Below are 22,123 nucleotides of genomic sequence, written 5' to 3'. Positions count from 1 at the left end.
GAGATGAATGAGTGGCCTTGGTTTTCCATTGGGGCAAACATGTTCCAGGCGGAGGGAACAGTATGTGCAAAATCTTGGAGGAATGGAAGAAAACAGAATGTCCATGGGGGAGGTGGCAGTGAGAAGGGATTGCATTTTGGGGGGCAAGACAAAGTAATATATGGTGCAAGTGGGGTAGAAGAGGCAAAGGGTGAGAACTCTGAACTCTGAGAGGGCCATTTCCCTTATGTGATCTGATTTTTGCTCTCAAGCAGCCATGTGAAGTGAACCAAGCAGGAACTTTTGTATTATCCATTGTTCAATTGAGAAAACGGATTGAGAGTGGTTAAGCTACTTTCCAAGGGCAAGAGTGAGTTGGTGGCAACAGTGGGCCAGAACCCAAGTCTTCTGAGATTCTCACCTCAGAAATCTTCCAAGGTAGCTAGTTGTTCCACTAAGGATTATCATTATACTGTGGTTTGGTGGCTTTGGAGGGAGTCTGGCCTCGATTCTGGATTCTCTGGGCAAATTACTTCTAAATTCTCTGACCTTGGTTTTGGGGGTAATAACAGTACATTCTTCATTGGGTTCTTGTGAGTATTAATAGGAATATGTGACATAGGATATAGAGTGCACAATAATAATCAAGATAATAGCTATCACTTATGTAGAACTTACAGTGTGAAAGTGTACTTTCCTAAGCACTTTATATATGTTAACTTACATAATCTTCACAACAGCCAAATGAGATCGGTACTGTTATTACCCTCATTTTAAAGATGAGGAAATTCAATGTAGGAAATTCATTTTAAAGACAAGGAAATGTAGTACAGTCCCACTGTGATCCTCCCTCAGCACAATTTCACCCTTTCCAGGGTTCAAATTGTCTGCAATTGGCAGGACTTGTCTATAGCCAGCACCAGTGTGGGGTTGCCAGTGGCCTGCTGGTCTTTTCATTCAGAACAGTTAGCCAGCTCAGGAACAAGATGGCCTTCCCTCTCCCTCTAGACTCACAGTCTTTGCAGAGTCAAGCTCCACTTAAAGCTCACTCAGTAATATAATTTACATGTGTTTTATATTCTTTTGACTACCTTTTTTTGTAGAAATAAAAATTGACCTTAGAATTTAAAAAAATAAAATAAAGATGAGGAAACTGACACACAGAGAGGATATATGTAACCTGACATCAACCAGCTTGGTGAGCATAAGGGTGTTCTTTCTTTCTTTCTTTCTTTCTTTCTTTCTTTCTTTCTTTCTTTTTCTTTCTTTCTTTCTTTCTTTTTCTTTCTTTCTTTCCTTCCTTCCTTCCTTCCTTCCTTCCTTCCTTCCTTCCTTCCTTCCTTCCTTCCTTCCTTCTTGTCTTTCTTCTTCCTTCCTTCTCTATTTTGTCTCTTTCTTTTTCTTTCTTTCTTTCTTTCTTTCTTTCTTTCTTTCTTTCTTTCTTTCTTTCTTTCTATTTCTTTCCTTCCTTCCTTCCTTCTTGTCTTTCTTCTTCCTTCCTTCCTTCTCTATTTTGTCTTTCTTTCTTTCTTTCTTTCTTTCTTTCTGTTTCTTTCTTTCCTTCCTTCCTTCCTTCCCTCCTTCCTTCCTTCCTTCTTGTCTTTCTTCTTCCTTCCTTCTCTATTTTGTCTCTTTCTTTCTTTCTTTCTTTCTTTCTTTCTTTCTTTCTCTTTCTTTCTTTCCTTCCTTCCTTCCCTCCTTCCTTCCTTCCTTCCTTCCTTCTTGTCTTTCTTCTTCCTTCCTTTCTTCTCTATTTTGTCTCTTTCTTTCTTCCTTTCTTTCTTTCTCTCTCTCTCTTTCTTTCTTTCTTTCTTCTTTCTTTCTTTCTTTCTTTCCTTCCTTCCTTTCTTTTTTTTTTTTCTCTTTTCTCCCTTCCTTCCCTTTCTTAGCTTGGTGGAGTTATATGTGGCAAGTACTTAAAATAAGAGTGTTCCTGGCTGGTACAGTGGGTGTAATTTTAAAAGTCATCCTGAAAAAAAAAGTTATCTTGGCCAACTTTGTTTGGCATTGGCCTGTTTTTATGGCTTTCTTTCACTTTATATATATTCAAAATGGACTGTGGCACATCTTCCTGGCCTGCCTCAGGGTGGGACATGGCAGACTGCTACCACTCTCATCTTCCCATCCATCTAACAGGAAAGCCCTGCACAAATCCCTCACCCTGAGAGCTTCCTCTCCCAGAAGTTCTGTGTTAGTATGTGGGCCCCTCAAGGATGAATGTTTACTCAAGTTCCAAGTTACCCCTGAAATGGAGTCTGGAGTCACAGTATCTGTGAGCTTTCTTTTTGAGGTTATATTATTACAAAATATTTCCACTGAGCTCCCCTTTTCCTTCTCATACCTTAGACTGAAAAAGTGATATGCTGAAGAATACCATTTCCAGCTACCCCTCTCTTTGGCCCACTGCCCTGTCTAGGCTGTTCTAATTATTTCCGGGGGGGGGGGTGGATGCAGGGATCTCCATCTCTAACCCTGACTTGAAGCTTTTGGGTGCACGGCTGAGATCTTAACATTGGAGTATCAGGGTTAAGACCTTGGAGATCATCCTCATATACCACATTTAATGTCAGAAAAACCTGAGACCCAGAGAGAGGAAGGGACTTACTGGACTGGAGATAGCATAATATAGTGGCAAGAGTGAGTATACTTTCTGGAGCCACAGAATTGGGGTTGGGTCATGGGTATCTAGCTAATGAGCTGGGTGATCTTAGCTGATCACCTGACATTTCTGTACCTTGGACTATAAAATGAGAGTAAGACTACCTACCTCCCAGGATTCTTGTGTGCCTCAGAAGAGATAGAGTGAAAGTATGTAGCAAACGTCTGATGCATATAGGTGTTAATATATTTTTAGAGGGGAGAAGGGTGACAAAGGGAGTGGGAGAGAGAATCTCAAGCAGACTCTATACCCAGCATAGAGCCCAACACAGGGCTCAGTCTCACAGCCCTGAGATCATGACCTGAACCAAAATCAAGAGTCAGATGCTCAACTGACTGAGCCACCCAGGCACCCCTATAGGTGCTAATATTAATTCTCCTGAGTTCTGGACCAGATTTTTATCCCTATCTTTATATAGATCCTGGAACCCCCACCCCACCCCCATGCCAGGGCTTTGGTGTGGTTTGCCTCGTGTTCCATTTCTGTGCACACCTGCATTAGTTTCCTCCACTGACTGTGAGCTCCTTAAGAACAAGGGCCAAATCTGACTTGGCATCTGACATATATCTCCACATACCTCTGACCTAGCAGAGTTTTTGTGGAAAAGGGGCCTTGGAAACTCTGTAGAATTGAGTTAGCTAGGAGTCAGATGTGTTGGTACCTTTTTTTTTTTTCCTGTCTGACTATGTAGCAAGGAGGGGAAGTGGTTTCAGGCTATGAGTAACAGACCAAAGAATCATGTGGTTGTGAAGTTTCCTATTTAATCAATATATTTTAATGAACTGAGAGGAGAAGAAAAAAAAATTAAGAGTCTGAATGTATTCTCTCTTTCTCCCTCTATCATTATCTCCTTCTTGCCCTCCCCTGTCCCCTTTTTTACTCATTTGGGAAGCAGAGAGACTTCTATTATTTCCTTAGGCTTACTCTTCAGGTATAAGAAAGAGACTAAGAGACTAGACCTGGGATGAAGGACTGGTGCAGAAAGAGAAATTCATAGAGAAAAAGGCAAGGAAAGAAAGAGGGAGAGAGAAACCTCATGGAAGCAGAATGAACCTTGGTGCCTGTAGGGCTAGAGAGCAGCTGACATAGAGACTATAGCAGTCCTGGGTGGTAGGGCTCATTTGGCCTGAGGGTGAACAAGAGTATGGGTCTTTCCAGCTCATAGAACCTTTTAAGGATTCTCAGGAGTCCTTTCTATCCCTCTTTCCCCACCAGGCCTTTTCTGTACTCCTCCTGCATCAGTCTATGCCTAGTTTTAGGTGCTTCCAGGCAGGTGACAGGTCTATCCCTTCTGCCTGGCTGCCTCTCACTATCACATATTCTTCCCAGGGTGAGGACATCCTAGACAGGAGCTCGGAGCTGATCTACACTGGGGAAATGGCCTGGATCTACCAGCCCTATGGCCGCAACCAGCAGCGGGTCTTCTTCCTATTTGACCACCAGATGGTCCTCTGCAAGAAGGTAACCCCAACCTCTTCTTTCCTGAGGGAGATGGGAGATGGGCACCTCAGAAGTATAAGCCCCTTTCTCTCCATCATCCCCAGCTCGCAATGAAGTGGTCATTATAGTAGGTGGGAAAGATGCCAGTGGCTTCTAATTTTGTGATTCCTTCTTTAAATTTTGCTGTTTTCCCTCTTTGTCAGTTTTCATTTAAAAAATCTAGAATAAGACTCTTTTTTTCTCTTTCTTCTTGTCTTCCATGATGGCTGTCTCTGATCCTCCATCCATTGCCCTGTTACTTTAGTTATGCGTATGTTGTGTTATTTCCTTCCAGAGATGATTATATTGGAAATTATTTTGCTGCTTTGGGGAATTTTTCTTTTTTCTCCTTTCCTTTTATTTTCTTCCAGAGGAGGGGTAGAGATCCCCTTTCCTCTCTCCTCAGTCATCCACTAATGTTCCTACAGTTCTGAAGTTGTCCCCAACAGCTTTTTCCCCTGTATCATTTGTTTTTAATTATACCAGCCTTGACATACTCTGTTGTCCTCTGTGTCATAACTACTAGTTATTTATGTTGGTTTCATTGTATTCTGGGAGGATCAGGAATAAATAGAGTATAATAACGCTGGAGGGAGGACTTTTTCTGTTCAAGGAACTTTCTGCATTGGACCACTTTTTCTTGTACTGAAGGGCCAGACTTGGAGGATGAACCATCTGGGACTCAGAAACGTAACAATAGCAATAGAGATTAGGGATAGAGCAGAAAAGAGATGGGGATTTGAAACCAAAACACCTGGGTCCTAGGCTCTACTGTCTCTAACCTTGGGCCAGTTTTTTTAACTTTATGTTCTTATTTTCCTCAGTGCCAAATCAGGCTGATGATAGAATTCATCTCAAGAGGCGTTGAGAAGGACCACCTAAGGTAGTGGGAAGCAGTGAAGTATAGTGTTAAGAGCATGGGTTCTAGGGCCAGCCAGAAGGGCACCAATTTTTCCCATGAGCTGTGTGACTTTGGGCAAATTCTCTGTGCCTCACATTTGCAAAATGGAAATCATAATGGTATCCACATAGAAGAGAGCTTGTGATGGTTAAATGAAACAGTATAGTTGCAGTGCCTGGCACATGGTATTTAGTAAATGTTAGCTATTGATATTATTACTGTATATTTGGTGTTACTATTCATTCATTCAGCAAATCTTTTATGGGAGACAGTATATGCAGTAGTTAAATAAGCACAGATTTTAGAACCAGATAGTCTGGACTAAAGCCCAACTCTACCATTTAGTAGCTTTTGTTCCAGAGTAGGCTTCTTAACTGTTCTATCTACAGTTCCTCATAAAACGGGGTTATAACAGTACCTATCTTATAGGATTGTTGTGAAAATTATTTGTTAATAAATGCAAAACATTCAGCTGCCAAGGGATGAATACATAAAGAAAATGTGACACACGCACGCACGCACACACACACACATAGGAATGCACACACACTATGGAATATTATTCAGCCTTAAAAAAAAAGGAGGAACTCCTGTCATTTGTGACAACATAGATGAACCTGGAGGACGTTATACTAAGTAAAATAAGACATAGAAAGGCAAATACCATATGGTCTCACTTCATGTAGAATCTAAAGCTGTTGAAGTCATAAAGGCAGAGAATAGAATGGTGTTGCCAGGGACTGGTGCGATTTGGAAAATGGAGAGATACTGGTCAAAATGTGAAAACTTTTCATATGCAAGATGAATAAGTTTTGGTGAGCTAATATACAATGTGGTGCTTATCACTAACAATACTGTATTGTGTACTTGAAATTTGCTAAGAAGTAGATCTTAAGTGTTCTCATCACAAAAAAGTCACCATGTGAGATGATGTATATGTTAATTAGCTTGATTGTGGTGATCATTTCACAATGTATACATATATCAAAACATCACATTTTATACCTTAAATATATATAATCTTTGTCAATTATACCTCAATAAAGCTGGGGGGTAATGCAAAGCATTTGGAATAGTGTCTAGCACATGATATATGCTAAGTGTTAACTGTTGCCATTGTTGTTGCTGTTATTATTTTGTTATTAAGAATGTACCCTAGGTGTTGGAATGCAGTAATGAGAAAAAATAAGTCCAGTCCCATCCCCATGTGCCTTCTTCAGGCTCTGGAGAGAAAATCCAGGGTGGTCAAGGCTAGGGGTGGGCAGTAAATAGGGCCCCTCTCTAAAAAGACCTTACTGACAAGCAAGTGAGATAGGCTGCAATCCTTAAGAGTTGCATTCCCCAGATTGCAGCATCTGTCATTTATACAAAATGTTTTACAGTGTCTTACTAGACCCCATGAATACCCAGTGAGGCCAAATTCAATTATCTCCTAGTTGTTTGAATTATATAATGTCAGGAATTGGAGTAGGCTCCTTGCTGAATCCATGGCTAGGCTTGGTGCTTGTCTGCAGACTGCCAGGGACCTTCTGGAGAAGCACTGGTTCCCTTGATATCCTCCAGCTTGGGTGAGTGGAAAGGAAAAGGAGGAAGGCGGGCATGCTATTAGGTAGGGAACTTGTGATGACTGGGCATGCTATTAGGTAGGGGACTTGTGATGACCTAAATAGCACCTGTGGTGAGCACCTATTCACCATGTCCCTATGAAAGCACTCAGACCACCATTAACAAGTGGAATTTGGGCAGCCTGGTCCCAATGGGACCTTGGACAACCAGGGCTCCAGAGGGATTTGTCCCCTTGCCATGTGCAAAAAATGAGCAGAGAAACTTCTGAGGCTTTGTCAGCTGTTTTTCCCTGGGCAGCCCCTGAGTGAGGCAAGAGTAAGGAAGGTACACTACTGGGCACAGCTTAATGGGCAGACTATAAGCTGTGAAACAGAACTAATGTAACTCAGGAGTGTGGTGGCTGAGTTTAAGTTGTGTAATGGTCTTCATTATTGGTGCTAGCATTCAGAAAAGGGAAACTGCAATGACCTGAGTTGGAGGATGCAGTCAGGGAGGACTTGAGGAGGAAAAATGTGTAAATTTGACCTGGAGGCTGGAATGATTGTAATAAGAAGTATTGTTGGGGCAGGGAGGACATATTAGTGTGAGACTAAGTATAGATCTGTGACCACCCCCACCCTGAAAGAGTATATGGAATTTCCAAGGATGTAGAGGTAGCTATGTAAATTTTAAAATATTCAGTTACTTTTGCTTTGACTTATTTTTGTCACAATATTTAAATTATTTTGAAAGTTTAAATGGACCAAAGGAGGCAGTGAGATTTTTAGGTTCATCAAAGGAGTCTTAAAGTCCTACAAAAAATTAGTCTAGGACCAAGAAAGCTTGGCACTGTATTTATTAGACAAGGCTGACCTCATGACCTGGAAACTGCATGTTTAGATTTGAGTTTTACAACCATTTTAGAGAAAATTGAAGTTCAGAGAGATAAAATGGCTTGCCCGAGGCCACAGCTAGTAGGTTATACAGCTAGGAGTCTGTATAACTCACACTGTTTCCATGCATGTTTCATGCTGCTTTGTGGCCTTAGCTACGATTTCTGATGGGATTTTTTTGAACAGTAGGTCATTCTTAATCATTCCTATCACATCACTAAAGTTGGCTTTATGACTAATCTGGTGCCTGAAAACTCACATCAACACTCTGCGGAGCTAGAAAGAGTAGGCAAAGGGAGAACCTTAATGACACATTTCTCTAGTCCTGTTCCCCTACCACAGAAGCAGAATTCTCTCAAGTTTCTTGTTATCATTAAATACCTAAAGAAACAATAGGAGTTTCAGTTGATGCTTTTAATTTAGCTCCAAGATCATGTACATCCTTTCATTTTTTTGGAAACTAGTAAAGGTTTTGAAGGCTGACAATGATTATGACACACCAACTCAGAGTTAAAGGGAGCTACAGGTGATGCTGGCCGGCTGGGTCCAGAGACCCAAAGAGGATCCTGCAGGACCAGCCAATAGTGTTCTTGGTTTCATGAAGGATGGAAATAAACCATGAGCCAACAAGAGGTGAAAGCAGAGTTTCCTGAAGATATACAGAGAGCAGATACAAACAGAGTGTCTGGGAGACTAAGAAAGGAAAGGAGGGAATCTCATCTTTGTTCAGGGTCTGAGGGGGTTTATTGAGGATGATGGTCTGATATACGTGTCCTCTCAGGCATCTAGGTACCAGTTAGAACAAAGACAAGGGGACAGGTTTTATTCCTTGGAGCCAGGGGGCCTTGACATTGAGATGTCTAGCCATGGTTGTCTAGAATAAGCAAATGGTAGCTTTGTCCAGTCATTCTCACCTGGTCCTTCCATAGATGTTACCTATTCTAGAGATATTGGTAATTCCTGTCCCTTATAAGGAGAACATATGGTGTTTGCATTACAAATCATGTGTGAAGTGGGGTAGGGGTGCAGGTCCCAGCAAGAATAGAAGTAGGAAAAGGAGTAAAAAGCAGATTTTATAGAGTCCTTCAGTTTCCCTGTCTCACTGGCTGAAGTTAGGAATAGTGGGAGGTTTCACTGATTTGTGGAACATAAGGAATAGCATGGAGGACATTAGGAGGAGGAAGGGAAAAATGAAGGGGGTGGAATCAGAGGGAGAGATGAACCATGAGAGACTACGGACTTTGAGGAAAAAAATGAAGGTTTATGAGGGGAGGGGGGGTGCAAGGATGGGTTAGCCCGGTGATGGGGATTAAGAAGGGCATGTACTACATGGAGCACTGTGTGTTATAGGAAAACAATGAATCGTGGATCACTACATCAAAAACTAATGATGTATTGTGTGGTGACTAACATAACATAATAAAATAAAATTTAAAATATAAATAAATAAAAAAGGAATAGTGGGATTTTAAAGATACTAGCTGGGCTTCAAAAAAACATGGATGTTATTAGAGAAACCCTTTCTGGAGAAATGAAAGAACTAAAATCTAACCAAGTCGAAATCAAAAAGGCTATTAATGAGATGCAATAAAAAATGGAGGCTCTAACTGCTAGGATAAATGAGGCAGAAGAGAGAATTAGTGATACAGAAGACCAAATGATGGAAAATAAAGAAGGTGAGAAAAAGAGAGATAAACAACTACTGGATCACAAGGGCAGAATTCGAGAGATAAGTGATACCATAAGATTGAAACAAAATTAGAATAATTGGGATCCCAGAAGAAGAAGAAAGAGAGAGGGAGGCAGAAGGTATATTGGAGCAAAGTGTAGCAGAGAACTTCCCTAATTTGGGGAAGGAAACAGGCATCAAAATCCAGAAAGCACAGAGAACCCCCCTCAAAATCAATAAAAATAGGTCACCCTGACATCTAATACTAAAACTTACAAGTCTCAGAGACGAAGAGAAAATCCTGAAAGCAGCTCGGGAGAAGAGATCTATAACCTACAATGGTAGAAACATCAGATTGACAACAAACCTATCCACAGAGACTTGGCAGGCCAGAAAGGACTAACATGATATATTCAGAGCACTAAAAGAGAAAAATGTGCAGCCAAGAATACTATATCCAGCTAGGCTGTCATTGAAAATAGAAGGAGAGATAAAAAGCTTCCAAGACAAACAAAACCTAAAGGAATTTGCAAACACGAAACCAGCCCTACGAGAAATATTAAAAGGGGTCCTCTAAACAAAGAGAGAGCCTAAAAGTAACATAGACCAGAAAGGAACACAGACAATATACAGTAACAGTCACCTTACAGGCAATACAATGGCACTAAGGCATATCTTTCAATTGTTACGCTGAATGTAAATGGGGTAAATGCCCCAATCAAAAGATACAGGGTATCAGATCGGATAAAAAAACAAGACCCATCGATATGCTGTCTGCAAGAGACTCATTTTAGACCCAAAAACACCCCATATTGAAAGTGAGGGGGTGGAAAAATATTTACCATGCTAATGGACACCAAAAGAAAGCTGGGGTGGCAATCCTTACATCAGACAAATTAGATGTTAAAACAAAGACTGTAATAAGAGATGAGGAAGGATACTATATCCTAATTAAAGGGTCTATCCAACAAGAAGTTCTAGCAATTGTAAATATCTATGCCCCTAACATGGGAGCAGCCAATTATATTAAGCCAATTAATAACAAAAGCAAAGAAAAACACCAAAAACAAGATAATAATACTGGGGGACATTAACACCCCCCCCTCACTGAAATGGACAGATCATCTAAGCAAAAGATCAACAAGGAAATAAACACTTTCAATGACACACTGGAACAAATGGACTTCACAGACATATTCAGAACATTCCATCCCAAAGCAACACAATACACATTCTTCTCTAGTGCCCATGGAACATTCTCCAGAATATATTATATCCTAGGTCATAAGTCAGGTCTCAACTGGTACCAAAAGATTGGGATCATTCCCTGCCTATTTTCAGACCACAGTGCTTTGAAACTAGAACTCAATCACAAGAGGAAAGTCGGAAAGAACTCAAATACATGGATGCTAAAGAGCATCCTACTAAAGAATGAATGGGTCAACCAGGAAATTAAAGAAGAACTAAAAAAATTCATGGAAACAAATGAAAATGAAAACACAACTGTTCAGAATCTTTGGGATGCAGCAAAGGCAGTCCTAAGAGGAAAGTATAGAGCAATACAAGCCTTTCTCAAGAAACAAGAAAGGTCTCAAATACACAACCTAACCCTACACCTAAAGGAGCTGGAGAGAGAACAGCAAATAAAGCCTAAACCCAGCAGGAGAAGAGAAATAATAAAGATCAGAGCAGAAATCAATGAACTAGAAACCAAAAGAACAGTAGAACAGATCAACGAAATTAGGAGCTGGTTCTTGGAAAGAATTAACAAGATTGATAAAAGCCTGGCCAGACTTATCAAAAAGAAAAAAAAAATGACCCAAATAAATAAAATCATGAATGAAAGAGGAGCGATCACAACCAACACCAAAGAAATACAAACAATTATAAGAACATATTATGAGCAACTCTATGCCAGCAAATTAGATAACCTGGAAGAAATGGATGCATTCCTAGAGCTGTATGATAAACTACTAAAACTGAAGCAGGAAGAAATAGAAAACCTGAACTGACCTATAACCACTAAGGAAATTGAAGCAGTCATCAAAAATCTCCCAACAAACAAAAGCCCAGGGCCAGATGGCTTCCCAGGGGAATTCTACCAAACATTTAAAGAAGAATTAATACCTATTCTTCTGAAACTGTTCCAAAAAATAGAAATGGAAGGAAAACATCCAAACTCGTTTTATGAGGCCACCATTACCTTGATCCCAAAACCAAAGACCCCATCAAAAAGGAGAATTACAGACCAATATCCTTGATGAACATGGATTCAAAAATTCTCACCAAAATACTAGCCAATAGGATCCAACAGTACATTAAAAGGATTATTCACCACGAACAAGTGGGATTTATCCCTGGGCTGCGAGGTTGATTCAACATCCACAAATCAATCAATGTGATACAATACATTAATAAAAGAAAGAACAAGAACAATATGATCCTCTCAATCGATGCAGAAAAAGCATTTGACAACGGAGAGCATCCTTTCTTGATCAAAACTCTTCAGAGTATAGGGATAGAAGGTACATACCTCAATATCATAAAACCATCTATGAAAAACCCACAGCAAATATCATTTTCAATGGGGAAAAACTGAGAACTTTCTCCTTAAGGTCAGGAACACGGCAGCGATGTCCACTATCACCACCGCTATTCAACATAGTATTAGAAGTCTTAGCCACAGCAATCAGAGAACAAAAACAACAACAACAACAAAAAAGGCATCCAAATCGGCAAGGAAGAAGTCAAACTCTCACTGTTTGCAGATGATATGATAGTTTATGTGGAAAACCCAAAAGACTCCACCCCAAAACTGCTAGAACTCATACAGGAATTCAGTAAAGTGGCAGGATATAAAATCAATGCGCAGAAATCAGTAGCATTTCTATACACCAACAACAAGACAGAAGAAAGATAAATTAAAGAGTCGATCCCATTTACAATGTCACCCAAAACCATAAGATACCTAGGAATAAATCTAACCAAAGAGGCAAAGAATCTGTACTGAGAAAACTATAAAATAGGAAAGAAATTGAGGAAGAGATAAAGAAATGGAAAAATGTACCATGCTCATGGATTGGAAGAACAAATATTGTGAAAATGTTGATGCTACCTAGAGCAATCTACACATACAGTGCAATCCCTATCAAAATACCATCAACATTTTTCACAGAGCTGGAACAAACAATCCTAAAATTTGTATGGAACCAGAAAAAATCCCGAATAGCCAGAAGAATGTTGAAAAAGAAAAGCAAAGTGGGCGGCCTCACAATTCTGGACTTCAAGCTCTATTACAAAGCTGTCATCATCAAAACAGTATGGTACTGGCACAAAAACAGACACATAGATCAATGGAACAGAATAGAGAGCCCAGAAATGGACCCTCAACTCTATGGTCAACTCATCTTTGACAAAGCAGAGAAGAATATCCAATGGTGAAAGGACAGTCTCTTCAACAACTAGTGTTGGGAAAATTGGACAGCCACATGCAGAAGAATGAAACTGGACCATTTCCTTACACCACACACAAAAATAGACTCAAAATGGTTGAAAGACCTAAATGTGAGACAGGAGTCCTCCAACATCCTAAAGGAGAACACAGGCAGCAACCTCTTTGACCTCAGCCGCAGCAACGTCTTCCCAGAAACATTGCCAAAGGCAAGGGAAGCAAGGGCAAAAATGGACTATTGGGACTTCATCAAGATAAAAAGCTTTTGCACAGCAAAAGAAACAGTCCACAAAACCAAAAGACAACCGACAGAATGGGAGAAGATATTTGCAAATGACATATCACATAAAGGGCTAGTATCTAAAATCTATAAAGAACTTATCAAACTCAACACCCAAAGAACAAATGATCCAATCAAGAAATGGGCAGAAGACATGAACAGACATTTTTCCAAAGAAGACATCCAATGGCCAACAGACACGTGAAAATAGAATTTTTGGCATCAGGGAAATCCAAATCAAAACCTCAATGAGATACCACCTCACAGCAGTCAGAATGGCTAAAATTAACAAGTCAGGAAACGACAGATTTTGGCGGGGATGCAGAGAAAGGGGAACCCTCCTACACTGTTGGTGGGAATTCAAGCTGGTGCAGCCACTCTGGAAAACAGTATGGAGGTTCCTCAAAAAGTTGAAAATAGAGCTACCATATGACCCAGCAATTGCACTACTGGGTATTTACCCCAAAGATACAAATGTAGGGATCCAAAGGGGTACATGCACACCAATGTTTATAGCAGCAAAGTCCACAATATCCAAACTGTGGAAAGAGTCTAGATGTCCATCAACAGTTGAATCGATAAAGAAGAGGTGGTATATATATATATATAATATATATATATATACACACACACTGCAATATTATGCAGCCATCAAAAAACACAAAATCTTGCCATTTGCAATGATGTAGATGGAACTGGAGGGTATTATGCTGAGCAAAATAAGTCAATCAGAGAATGACATGCATCATATGACCTCACTGATACGAGGAATTCTTTTTTTTTAAGTTTTTATTTATTTATTTGACAGACACAACGAGAGAAGGAACACAAGCAGGGGGAGTGGGAGAGGGCGAAGCAGGCTTCCGGCCAAGCAGGGAGCCTGATGTTGGGCTCGATTCCAGGATCCTGGGATCACGACCCGAGCCAGAGGCAGCCGCTGAACGACTGAGCCACCCAGGTGCCCCGATATGAGGAATTCTTAATCTCAGGAAACAAACTGAGGGTTGCTGGAGTGGTGGGGGATGGGAGGGATGGGGTGGCTGGATGATAGACATTGGGGAGGGTATGTGCTATGGTGAGTGCTGTGAGTTGTGTAAGACTGTTGAATCACAGACCTGTACCTCTGCAACAAATAATACATTATATGTTAAAAAAAAATGAAGATGATAGTAGGGAGGGAAAAATAAAGTGGGGGAAATCGGAGGGGGAGACGAACCATGAGAGACTATGGACTCTGAGAAACAAACTGAGGGTTCTGGAGGGGAGGGGTTGAGGAGATGGGTTAGCCTGGTGATGGGTATTAAAGAGAGCATGTACTGCATGGAGCACTGGGTGTTACATGCAAACAGTGAATCATGGAACACTACATCAAAAACTAATGATGTAATGTATGGTGATTAACATAACTTAAAAAAAAGAGGAATAGTGGGAGTTAAGGCTGCCTATTCTAGTCAGGTAGGTACCCACCTATTAGCTGTGTGGTTCAGACCTGGCTTCCCAGGTCTATGAGTTTTTGTATTAAGTATTTTAAGGCAGGTTTCAGGCCTTTATGAGATCAAACTAGATCACATCAATCCATTCTCCTTAGCTTGTCCTGCTTTTGTGGTTATATTGGACTGACAGGGCCCACTTTTTATGCACATGTCTCACAAAGTATTCCTAAGGATTGTGGAAGTCAGTGCATGGGAACCGCCCTATCCTTTTGGCCAGGATCGAGCTTGTCCATTTTGAGCATGGTCAAAGGAACCCAGGTTCTGAATTAGGCCTGGAGCAACATTGGCCTCTTCTGTATAGCTGACATTTTCCTCTCCTGTGAACTTGATGCCAGGAGCACCCAACAGATCAGAACCCATCTGTACTCAGCACAGCCTATTTTTATGCACAGTTATTATGGGAGGGAAAAGAACAATGTAGAGGTTGTTTTTTTTGCAAATCAATTCAACAACACCCATATTTCACAGCCTTGGACTTTGAGATTGGCAGAGCTATGTTGGGAATTCTTAAAGACAGCCTTCCCCAGACATACCAAAAAGCCCAGTTTACCACACAGTGTGAAGAGTTAGGATTGCAAAGGCAAATTCTTTGCAGGTAGCCTGCAACTGAGAAGTGAGGCATGCAAGGCACTTCAGCAGAAGGCAATTCAGCAGAATGGGAATAGTTTAACCAAACTGTATAATGTTAATAAAAATTAATGAGCATTTCTGATTCTTTCAAATTGTCTAAAAGGCCAAATATAAGCAGAGAGGAGGGAGAGTTGGTCAGAATGATTTGGCTAGTAGAAGATATCTGTCAGGACAGGGCTCATGGGACCTTCTTGGCCAGACTTAGCTACACCACATGTCCCAAGAGTAGATGTGTGTCATGGGCATGCTGTGAAGACACAACATGAGTTGTGTCTTTCCAGTGTCACCTTTATTCAATCATAAAGCAAAGTTAATCACAATTCTAAAGCAGGTTCAAGATTCCAAACCCAATGACATTTCACCGTGTGATTAAACTTGGCTTCTTACACAGCACACAGAGCAGGACATAAGACAAACCACACAACAAATAAGATAACAGAAGGGATATAGGAAGTCAGTCTGTGGGTGTGCAGTTGAGATAAGGACTCAGTCTGGTCTTGATCAGCTCTCAGCACTTACTGCTTATTATGTTCAAGCAGTGAAGGATCTTGGTTCTGTTCAGAGATCAATCTGGCACAGTGTTCAGTGGCAGTTGCCTTTTTTAAGTGGTCAGAGAGGTCATGTCTGAAGAGTCTGACAGTTTGCTGCAAAAGTCCTCCCCTTTTTAAAGGGATTTAATTGGTTCAGGGTCCCTGCAGACCTCCTCTGGTTCAGCTCGTTATCAGTTCTGGGGTGTCAGCTCATGCTGGTCCCAGCAATATCTTATAGCTGAAGTACCTTTAACTACATGTATCATTGCATGACACAGGCCCCTGCTTGACATAAGAGACTCCATTTTGCTCTCTACAGTGTGCCCTCAGCGGGGAGTCAAAAGCAGTGCTAAGAGGAGGAGGGGCTGAAAGACCACTCTGAGAGATAGTTACTTAATCAGACCTTACATTCCACAGGTCCACAGGTCATTTCATCCATCTCTCTGTTTTTTTTTAATTCATAAAATATTTGACATTCAAAAAGATACATAAATTATATAGTGGGTACTTATGTACTTACTATCCAACTTAAGAAATAATTCATTACAGGGGCGCCTAGGTGGCTCAGTCATTAAGTGTCTGCCTTGGGCTCAGGTCATGATACCAGGGTCTGGGATCAAGCCCTGCATCAGGCTCCTTGCTCAGCAGGGAGCCTGCTTCTCCCTCTCCCACCACCCCTGCTTGTGTTCCATCTCTCGCTGTCTCTCTCTCTCTGTCAAAAAAATAAATAAAATCTTTAAGAAAAAAAAGAAATTATTCATTACAAATACATTCTTCCTCCTCTCCCTCTCTGCTCCTTCCCTTTCTTTTCCTTCCTTCCATCTTCCCATTATCCTCTCTGTACTCTTGAATTTGGCATGTGTCATTGTCATATTTTTGTATAGTTTCTGTACATATGTATGCATACCTAAATATTATGTGGCATTTCTTTGTAGGTTTTTAAACCTCATATAAGTGGGATAGAGATGAGATAAAACTGTATAGAAAAGAAACCAGGGGAGTGATGAGCATGGGATTTTAGTTTGCTGTGGCATCATAGCCTTTTTTAATTTTTTTAAAATTTTTAATATTTTATTTTATTTAAATTCAATTAATTAACATATAGTATATTATTAATTTCAGAGGTAGAGTTCAGTGATTCATCAGTGGCATATAACACCCAGTGCTAATTACATCACGTGCCCTCCTTAATGCCCATCACCCAGTTACCCCATACCCCCACCCACCTCCCCTTCAGCAACCCTCAGATTGTTCCCTATAGTTAAAAGTCTTTTATGGTTTGTCCCCCTCGCTGATTTCATCTTTTTTTTAAAGATTTTATTTATTTATTTATTTGAGAGAGAGAGAGAGAGAGAGAGAGCATGAGAGGGGGCAGGGTCAGAGGGAGAGGCAGACTCCCTGCTGAGCAGGGAGCCCGATGTGGGACTCGATCCCGGGACTCCAGGATCATGACCTGAGCCGAAGGCAGTCGCTTAACCAACTGAGCCACCCAGGCGCCCCCTCGCTGATTTCATCTTATTATATTTTTCCCTCCCTTCCCCTATGATCCTCTGTTTTGTTTCTTAAATTCCACATGAGTGAAATCATATGATAATTATCTTTCTCTGGCTTATTTTGCTTAGCATAATATCCTCTAGTTCCATCCATGTCGATGTAAATGGTTAAGATTTCATTTTTTTGATGGCTGAGGAATATTTCATTGTGTGTGTGTGTGTGTGTGTGTACATACCATATCTTCTTTATTCATTCATCTGTTGATGGACATCTCAACTCTTTCCATAGTTTGGCTATTGCGGACATTGCTGCTATAAACATTGGGGTGCAGGTGCCCCTTTGGATCACTATGTTTATATCCTTTGGGTAAATACCTAGTAGTGTAATTGCTAGGTCATAGGGTAGCTCTATATTTAACTTTTTGAGGACCCTCCGTGCTGTTTTCCAGAGTGGCTGTACCAGCTTGCATTCCCACCAGCAGTGTAAGAGGGTTTCCCTTTCTCCACATCCTCACCAACATTTTTTGTTTCCAGACTTGTTAATTTTAGTCATTCTGACTGGTGTGATGTGGTATCTCATTGTGGTTTTGATCTTTATTTCCCTGATACCTGAGTGATGTTGAGCATTTTTTTCATGTGTCTATTGGCCATTTTTATGTCTTCTTCGGAGAAGTGTCTGTTCAGCATCATAGCTTTTAAATTGGGTGGCAGGTTCACCAAAACTTAATGTATTATTAAAAGTAAGTAAGTAAATAAACAGAGAAATAAGAGCACCTTGTGTGGACTAATGATGAGTGTCTCATGGACTGAGAGTATTAATCCAATTCTATATACCAGAGAGTAAAACAATAATAAAAGATAGGCAATATACAGTTTGTATCCATCTACAACTTTTATTTTTCTCATGCAGTAAGATTTGTGAGATTCATTCAGTCGATATATGAAACTTTTTATTCACTCTTACCCCCCCTTCTCCTGCCAGACTTAGGCGTTCTCCAAAATTCCCCAGAATGCTAAGTGTTCAACCCTTTCCATGTAATCCTTCCTGGCCAGCAGCCTGTGGCCACCTTGCTACTATTACCACTCATCTCCACTCTGATATGCAGGTCTCCTTAGTCTGCTTGAATTCCCAAGTACACCCCAGGCAAACATCCAGCTTATTTCATACTTCTGGAAGGCTTGCAAATATTTTAGAAAAGAAAAGGCCCATGCTCGCAATGCTTGTGTGGCTTACTGCATCCTACTCCCCATATATGTGTCTTACAAACACACGTAAGGATTGATGCTGGGGTCTGAGACAGAGTCCTTGGATGTAGGACAAAGGCTTTCTCTAAGAGCATCTAGTTAACCAACCTATCAATGTCATACTGCTAAGCTAACCTGCCTACATTTGACCAAACCAACCCCTATTTGGTACTCCAAAACAATGGCAGTCTTAGCATCCTGTTATGCCCAAGAGCCAACTTTCATGGTACCTACTGTCCACATACCTCCAGTTAAAAGCCTTTTCTTCCTTCCTACCTAGGACCTGATCCGAAGAGACATCCTGTACTACAAAGGCCGCATTGACATGGATAAATATGAGGTAGTTGACATTGAAGATGGCAGAGATGATGACTTTAATGTCAGCATGAAAAATGCCTTCAAGCTTCACAACAAGGAGACTGAGGAGGTACATCTATTCTTTGCCAAAAAGCTGGAGGAGAAGATACGCTGGCTCAGGGCTTTCAGAGAAGAGAGGAAAATGGTACAGGAAGATGAAAAAATTGGTAAGTGACCTGAGAGGAGAAAGAAGAATATGGCTATGAAGAACATAGAGGATTTGAATTAGTTTTCATTTTTCTAGAAGCAGAGGGAAGATTTCTGTTGCAAACTGACCTAATCCATTTTGATGGTTTCTTTTATTAGGTCCTTTTTGGCAGATATCAGTAGTTTCTACTAGTCAGAGTTAAGTGAGAGTTATAATTTGCCCTCCCTTACAGTCTCATGACTAGATAAGACTATTACACTGGAAGCAAACCTCAGTCTCTATTCTCCCAAACATACAAACATTTATTAACAAACAAACACAAAAGCAGTCATACAACCTGTTCTGTAATCTCAGTGAAGTCCCAGTTTTGTTCTTAGATACATGGCAGCATCTTCTGTGAAGAGGTTAGTCAAGGAAGAGCTGGTGATATTATAGCAACAGGCTTCAGCTAACTTTCTAGTTGGAGTCTGGTGACAAAATCCTCTGATGGGGGACAAGACATAACACCTGTTTTCAATCTTGAGCTTAAGGCTTCCTTCTGAAGGGTAAAAGCTATAGGACTCACTGGATTTTTATACCCAGGTCTTGTGAGGGCTAAAGAGCCCTCAAGACATTTGTGACTAGTTCACATCTTGAATAACATTAATTTTACCAATGAAAATTCATTTTTAACATGTGTTAGGCTAATTAGGCCTCCTGCATTAAAGTGACTAAACTGCTGGGAGTAGTGGTCTCTGGAGCAAAGACTTCTGAGTGTTTAATGTGTTAACAAATCACCTCTTGAGTGTACATGCCTGATTAAGGCATTTCAGATGTTAACTAAATGCTCCTAGAGCATAGATTAAAATTAATGCACATGCATATATCACACTTTCTGTATGAAAGCATTTTAAAATAAATTGCAGAAGATATAACGGGGTCTAAAACCATGATCACTTGCATGATTCAGTCACACTAAACCATAATTTTTTTGGCTTTAAGTAGGTTGTTCCCCTTTTCCAGAGGGTATATAACTAGCAGAGAGATTTTTCATGCTGCTTTCGAACTGTGGGATTTAGGTGCCATTGACTATAGCTTTGTGGTTTACAAAGTACTATCTGGTCTCTTGCTCGTGGTCCTGCCATTCTAGCATAAAAATACCAAACAGCCAGGCTTTGTAATTCCTTGAGAAGACACAGTTTCTGTTTCTGCCCCACTCTTAATGAGAGTAGAATTTTATATTAAAACACGTGTATGCTCAAGCTGGTAGAAACTGCCTCTAGAAAAATGGGCCTACCCATTGAGTCCTGGTGCAAATGGATTCTTCTCTCCTTCAGTGTTGGGCATTTAAATGGTTCAGAGATAAGGAAGGATGATCAGAAAGACACTACTTAGTCTAATCCTAGTTCTCTCCTCAGGTTTTGGGTAGAGTGCACATTAGTAATTCACTTTGAGTCCCATTGAAGCCAAATAGCTTTTAGTATATGAGCACTGCAGTTAGACATGATGTAGAGTGGTACAGAAATGCTACTGGGCTTCTTCTTTCAGTGGCAGGCAGCAGCAGCCTCTGATACCACCTAGGTTGTTAGACCTATTAAAGGTATTGTCTTAATGTGCTTTATGCAGACCCTAGATCAACTAGAAGATCCCCACCATTCCGTCTGGTTCCAGTGTTATATTTCCCACACAATGCCCTAATAACCTGTAACTTGAAGAATCTGCTTCTAATAAAAAAGCTTCCAGAAATTACATTCTTTTTTAAAATTTTGTTTAAAGTTTTAATTTAAATTCCAGTTGGTTAACATACAGTGCAATATTAATTTCAGGTGTACAATTTAGTGATTCCACACCTATACACAACACCATATGCTCATCACAACAACTCTATTCCTTAATCCCCATCACCTATTTAACCCCTCCACCAGACCACCTCCCCTCTGGTAACAATTGCTTTGATCTCTATAGTTAAAAGGTCTCTTTTTGGTTTCCTTCTCTCTTTTATCCCCCTATGATCATTTGTTTTGTTTCTTAAATTCCACATATGAATGCAATCATATGGTATTTGTCTTTCTCTGATTTATTTCACTTAGCGTAATATGCTCTAGCTCCATCCACAGTGTAGTTACACACACACACACACACACACACACACACACACACACACACACACACAAAATGGAATATTACTCAGCCATAAAAAATAACGAAAACTTGTCATTTGCAATGACATGGATGGAGCTACAGAAATTACTTTCTGACAAACCTGTTATCTTTTATAAAACATTTTTTTCTAATTATAATAATAGCAATTTATTGTAGGCAATTTTGGAGAAAAACACAGAAAAATACAAGACAAAACTAAAAATCACATAAAAACATCCTACCCAGAGAGAGAGAACTTTTGTAAATATTTTATATATTTCCTTCCTGTTCTTTTGTGTATAAATAAAATACTAGGACTAAGATGGCTGAATCTATCTTTATGTCTCCCCCCAACCTCTACCTCTCCATGATGAACAGTTCTAAATTTATATGCTCATTTTACACTTAAAATCATACCATTAACCTTTCCCTAAATCATTTCTTTTTTTAAATTTTATTTTATTTAAATTCAATTAATTAATATATAGTGTATTACTAGTTTCAGAAGTAGAGTTCAGTGATTTATCAGTGGCATACAACAACCAGTGCTAATTGCATCACGTGCCCTCCTTAATGCCCATCACCCTGTTATCCCATCCCCCCATCCTCCTCTCCAACAACCTCAGATTGTTTCCTATAATTAAGGGTCTCTTATGGTTTGTCTCCCTCTTTAATTTCATCTCATTTTGTGTTTCCCTCCCTTCCCCTATGTTGATCTGTTTTGTTTTGTAAATTCCACATATGAGTGAAATCATATGTATTTGTCTTCCTCTGACTGACATATTTCACTTACAATAATATCCTCTATTTCCATCCATATCATTCATACATACATACATACCACGTCTTCTTTATCCATTCATCTGTTGGTGGACATTTGGGCTCTTTCCATAGTTTGGCTATTGTGGACATTGCTGCTATAAACATTGGGGTGCCCCTTCAAATCACTAAATTTACATCTTTTGGATAAATATCTAGTAGTGCAATTGCTAGGTCGTAAGGTAGCTCTATTTTTAACTTCTTGAGGAACCTCCATATAGTTTCCCAGAATGGCTGTACCAGCTTGCATTCCCACCAACAGTGTAAGAAGGTCCCCCTTTCTCCACCTTCTCACCAACATCTGTTGTTTCCTCAGTTGTTAATTTTACCAGTCTGACTGGTGTGATATGGTATCTCATTGTGGTATTGATTTGTAGTTCCCTGATGCCAAGGGATATGCAGCACTTTTTCATGTGTCTTTTGGCCATTTG

General features: G+C 40.2%; 1 protein-coding gene across 2 annotated transcripts in view; it reads left to right on the top strand.

Annotated features, from left to right (window-relative positions):
• ARHGEF9 (Cdc42 guanine nucleotide exchange factor 9) overlaps nucleotides 1-22,123 on the top strand; it is a 150,481-nt gene that overhangs the window by 96,344 nt on the left and 32,014 nt on the right. Inside the window, exons 6-7 of one of the 2 annotated variants that reach the window (XM_088029009.1) lie at nucleotides 3,968-4,099; nucleotides 18,528-18,771. In XM_088029009.1, the coding sequence (XP_087885135.1) occupies nucleotides 3,968-4,099; nucleotides 18,528-18,771 (376 nt within the window). The remainder of the gene's footprint in view (nucleotides 1-3,967; nucleotides 4,100-18,527; nucleotides 18,772-22,123) is intronic. The other variant, XM_028126593.1, reaches the window with a different exon arrangement.

Source organism: Eumetopias jubatus, unplaced genomic scaffold (genome assembly GCF_037043125.1).
Source record: "Eumetopias jubatus isolate StellerSeaLion01/CBP00866 unplaced genomic scaffold, mEumJub1_p1.0 scaffold_11, whole genome shotgun sequence".
NCBI classification, from domain to species: Eukaryota; Metazoa; Chordata; class Mammalia; order Carnivora; family Otariidae; genus Eumetopias; species Eumetopias jubatus.
The sequence above is the reverse complement of the archived record's forward strand: the minus strand, read 5'-3'. Positions and strand labels throughout refer to the sequence as shown.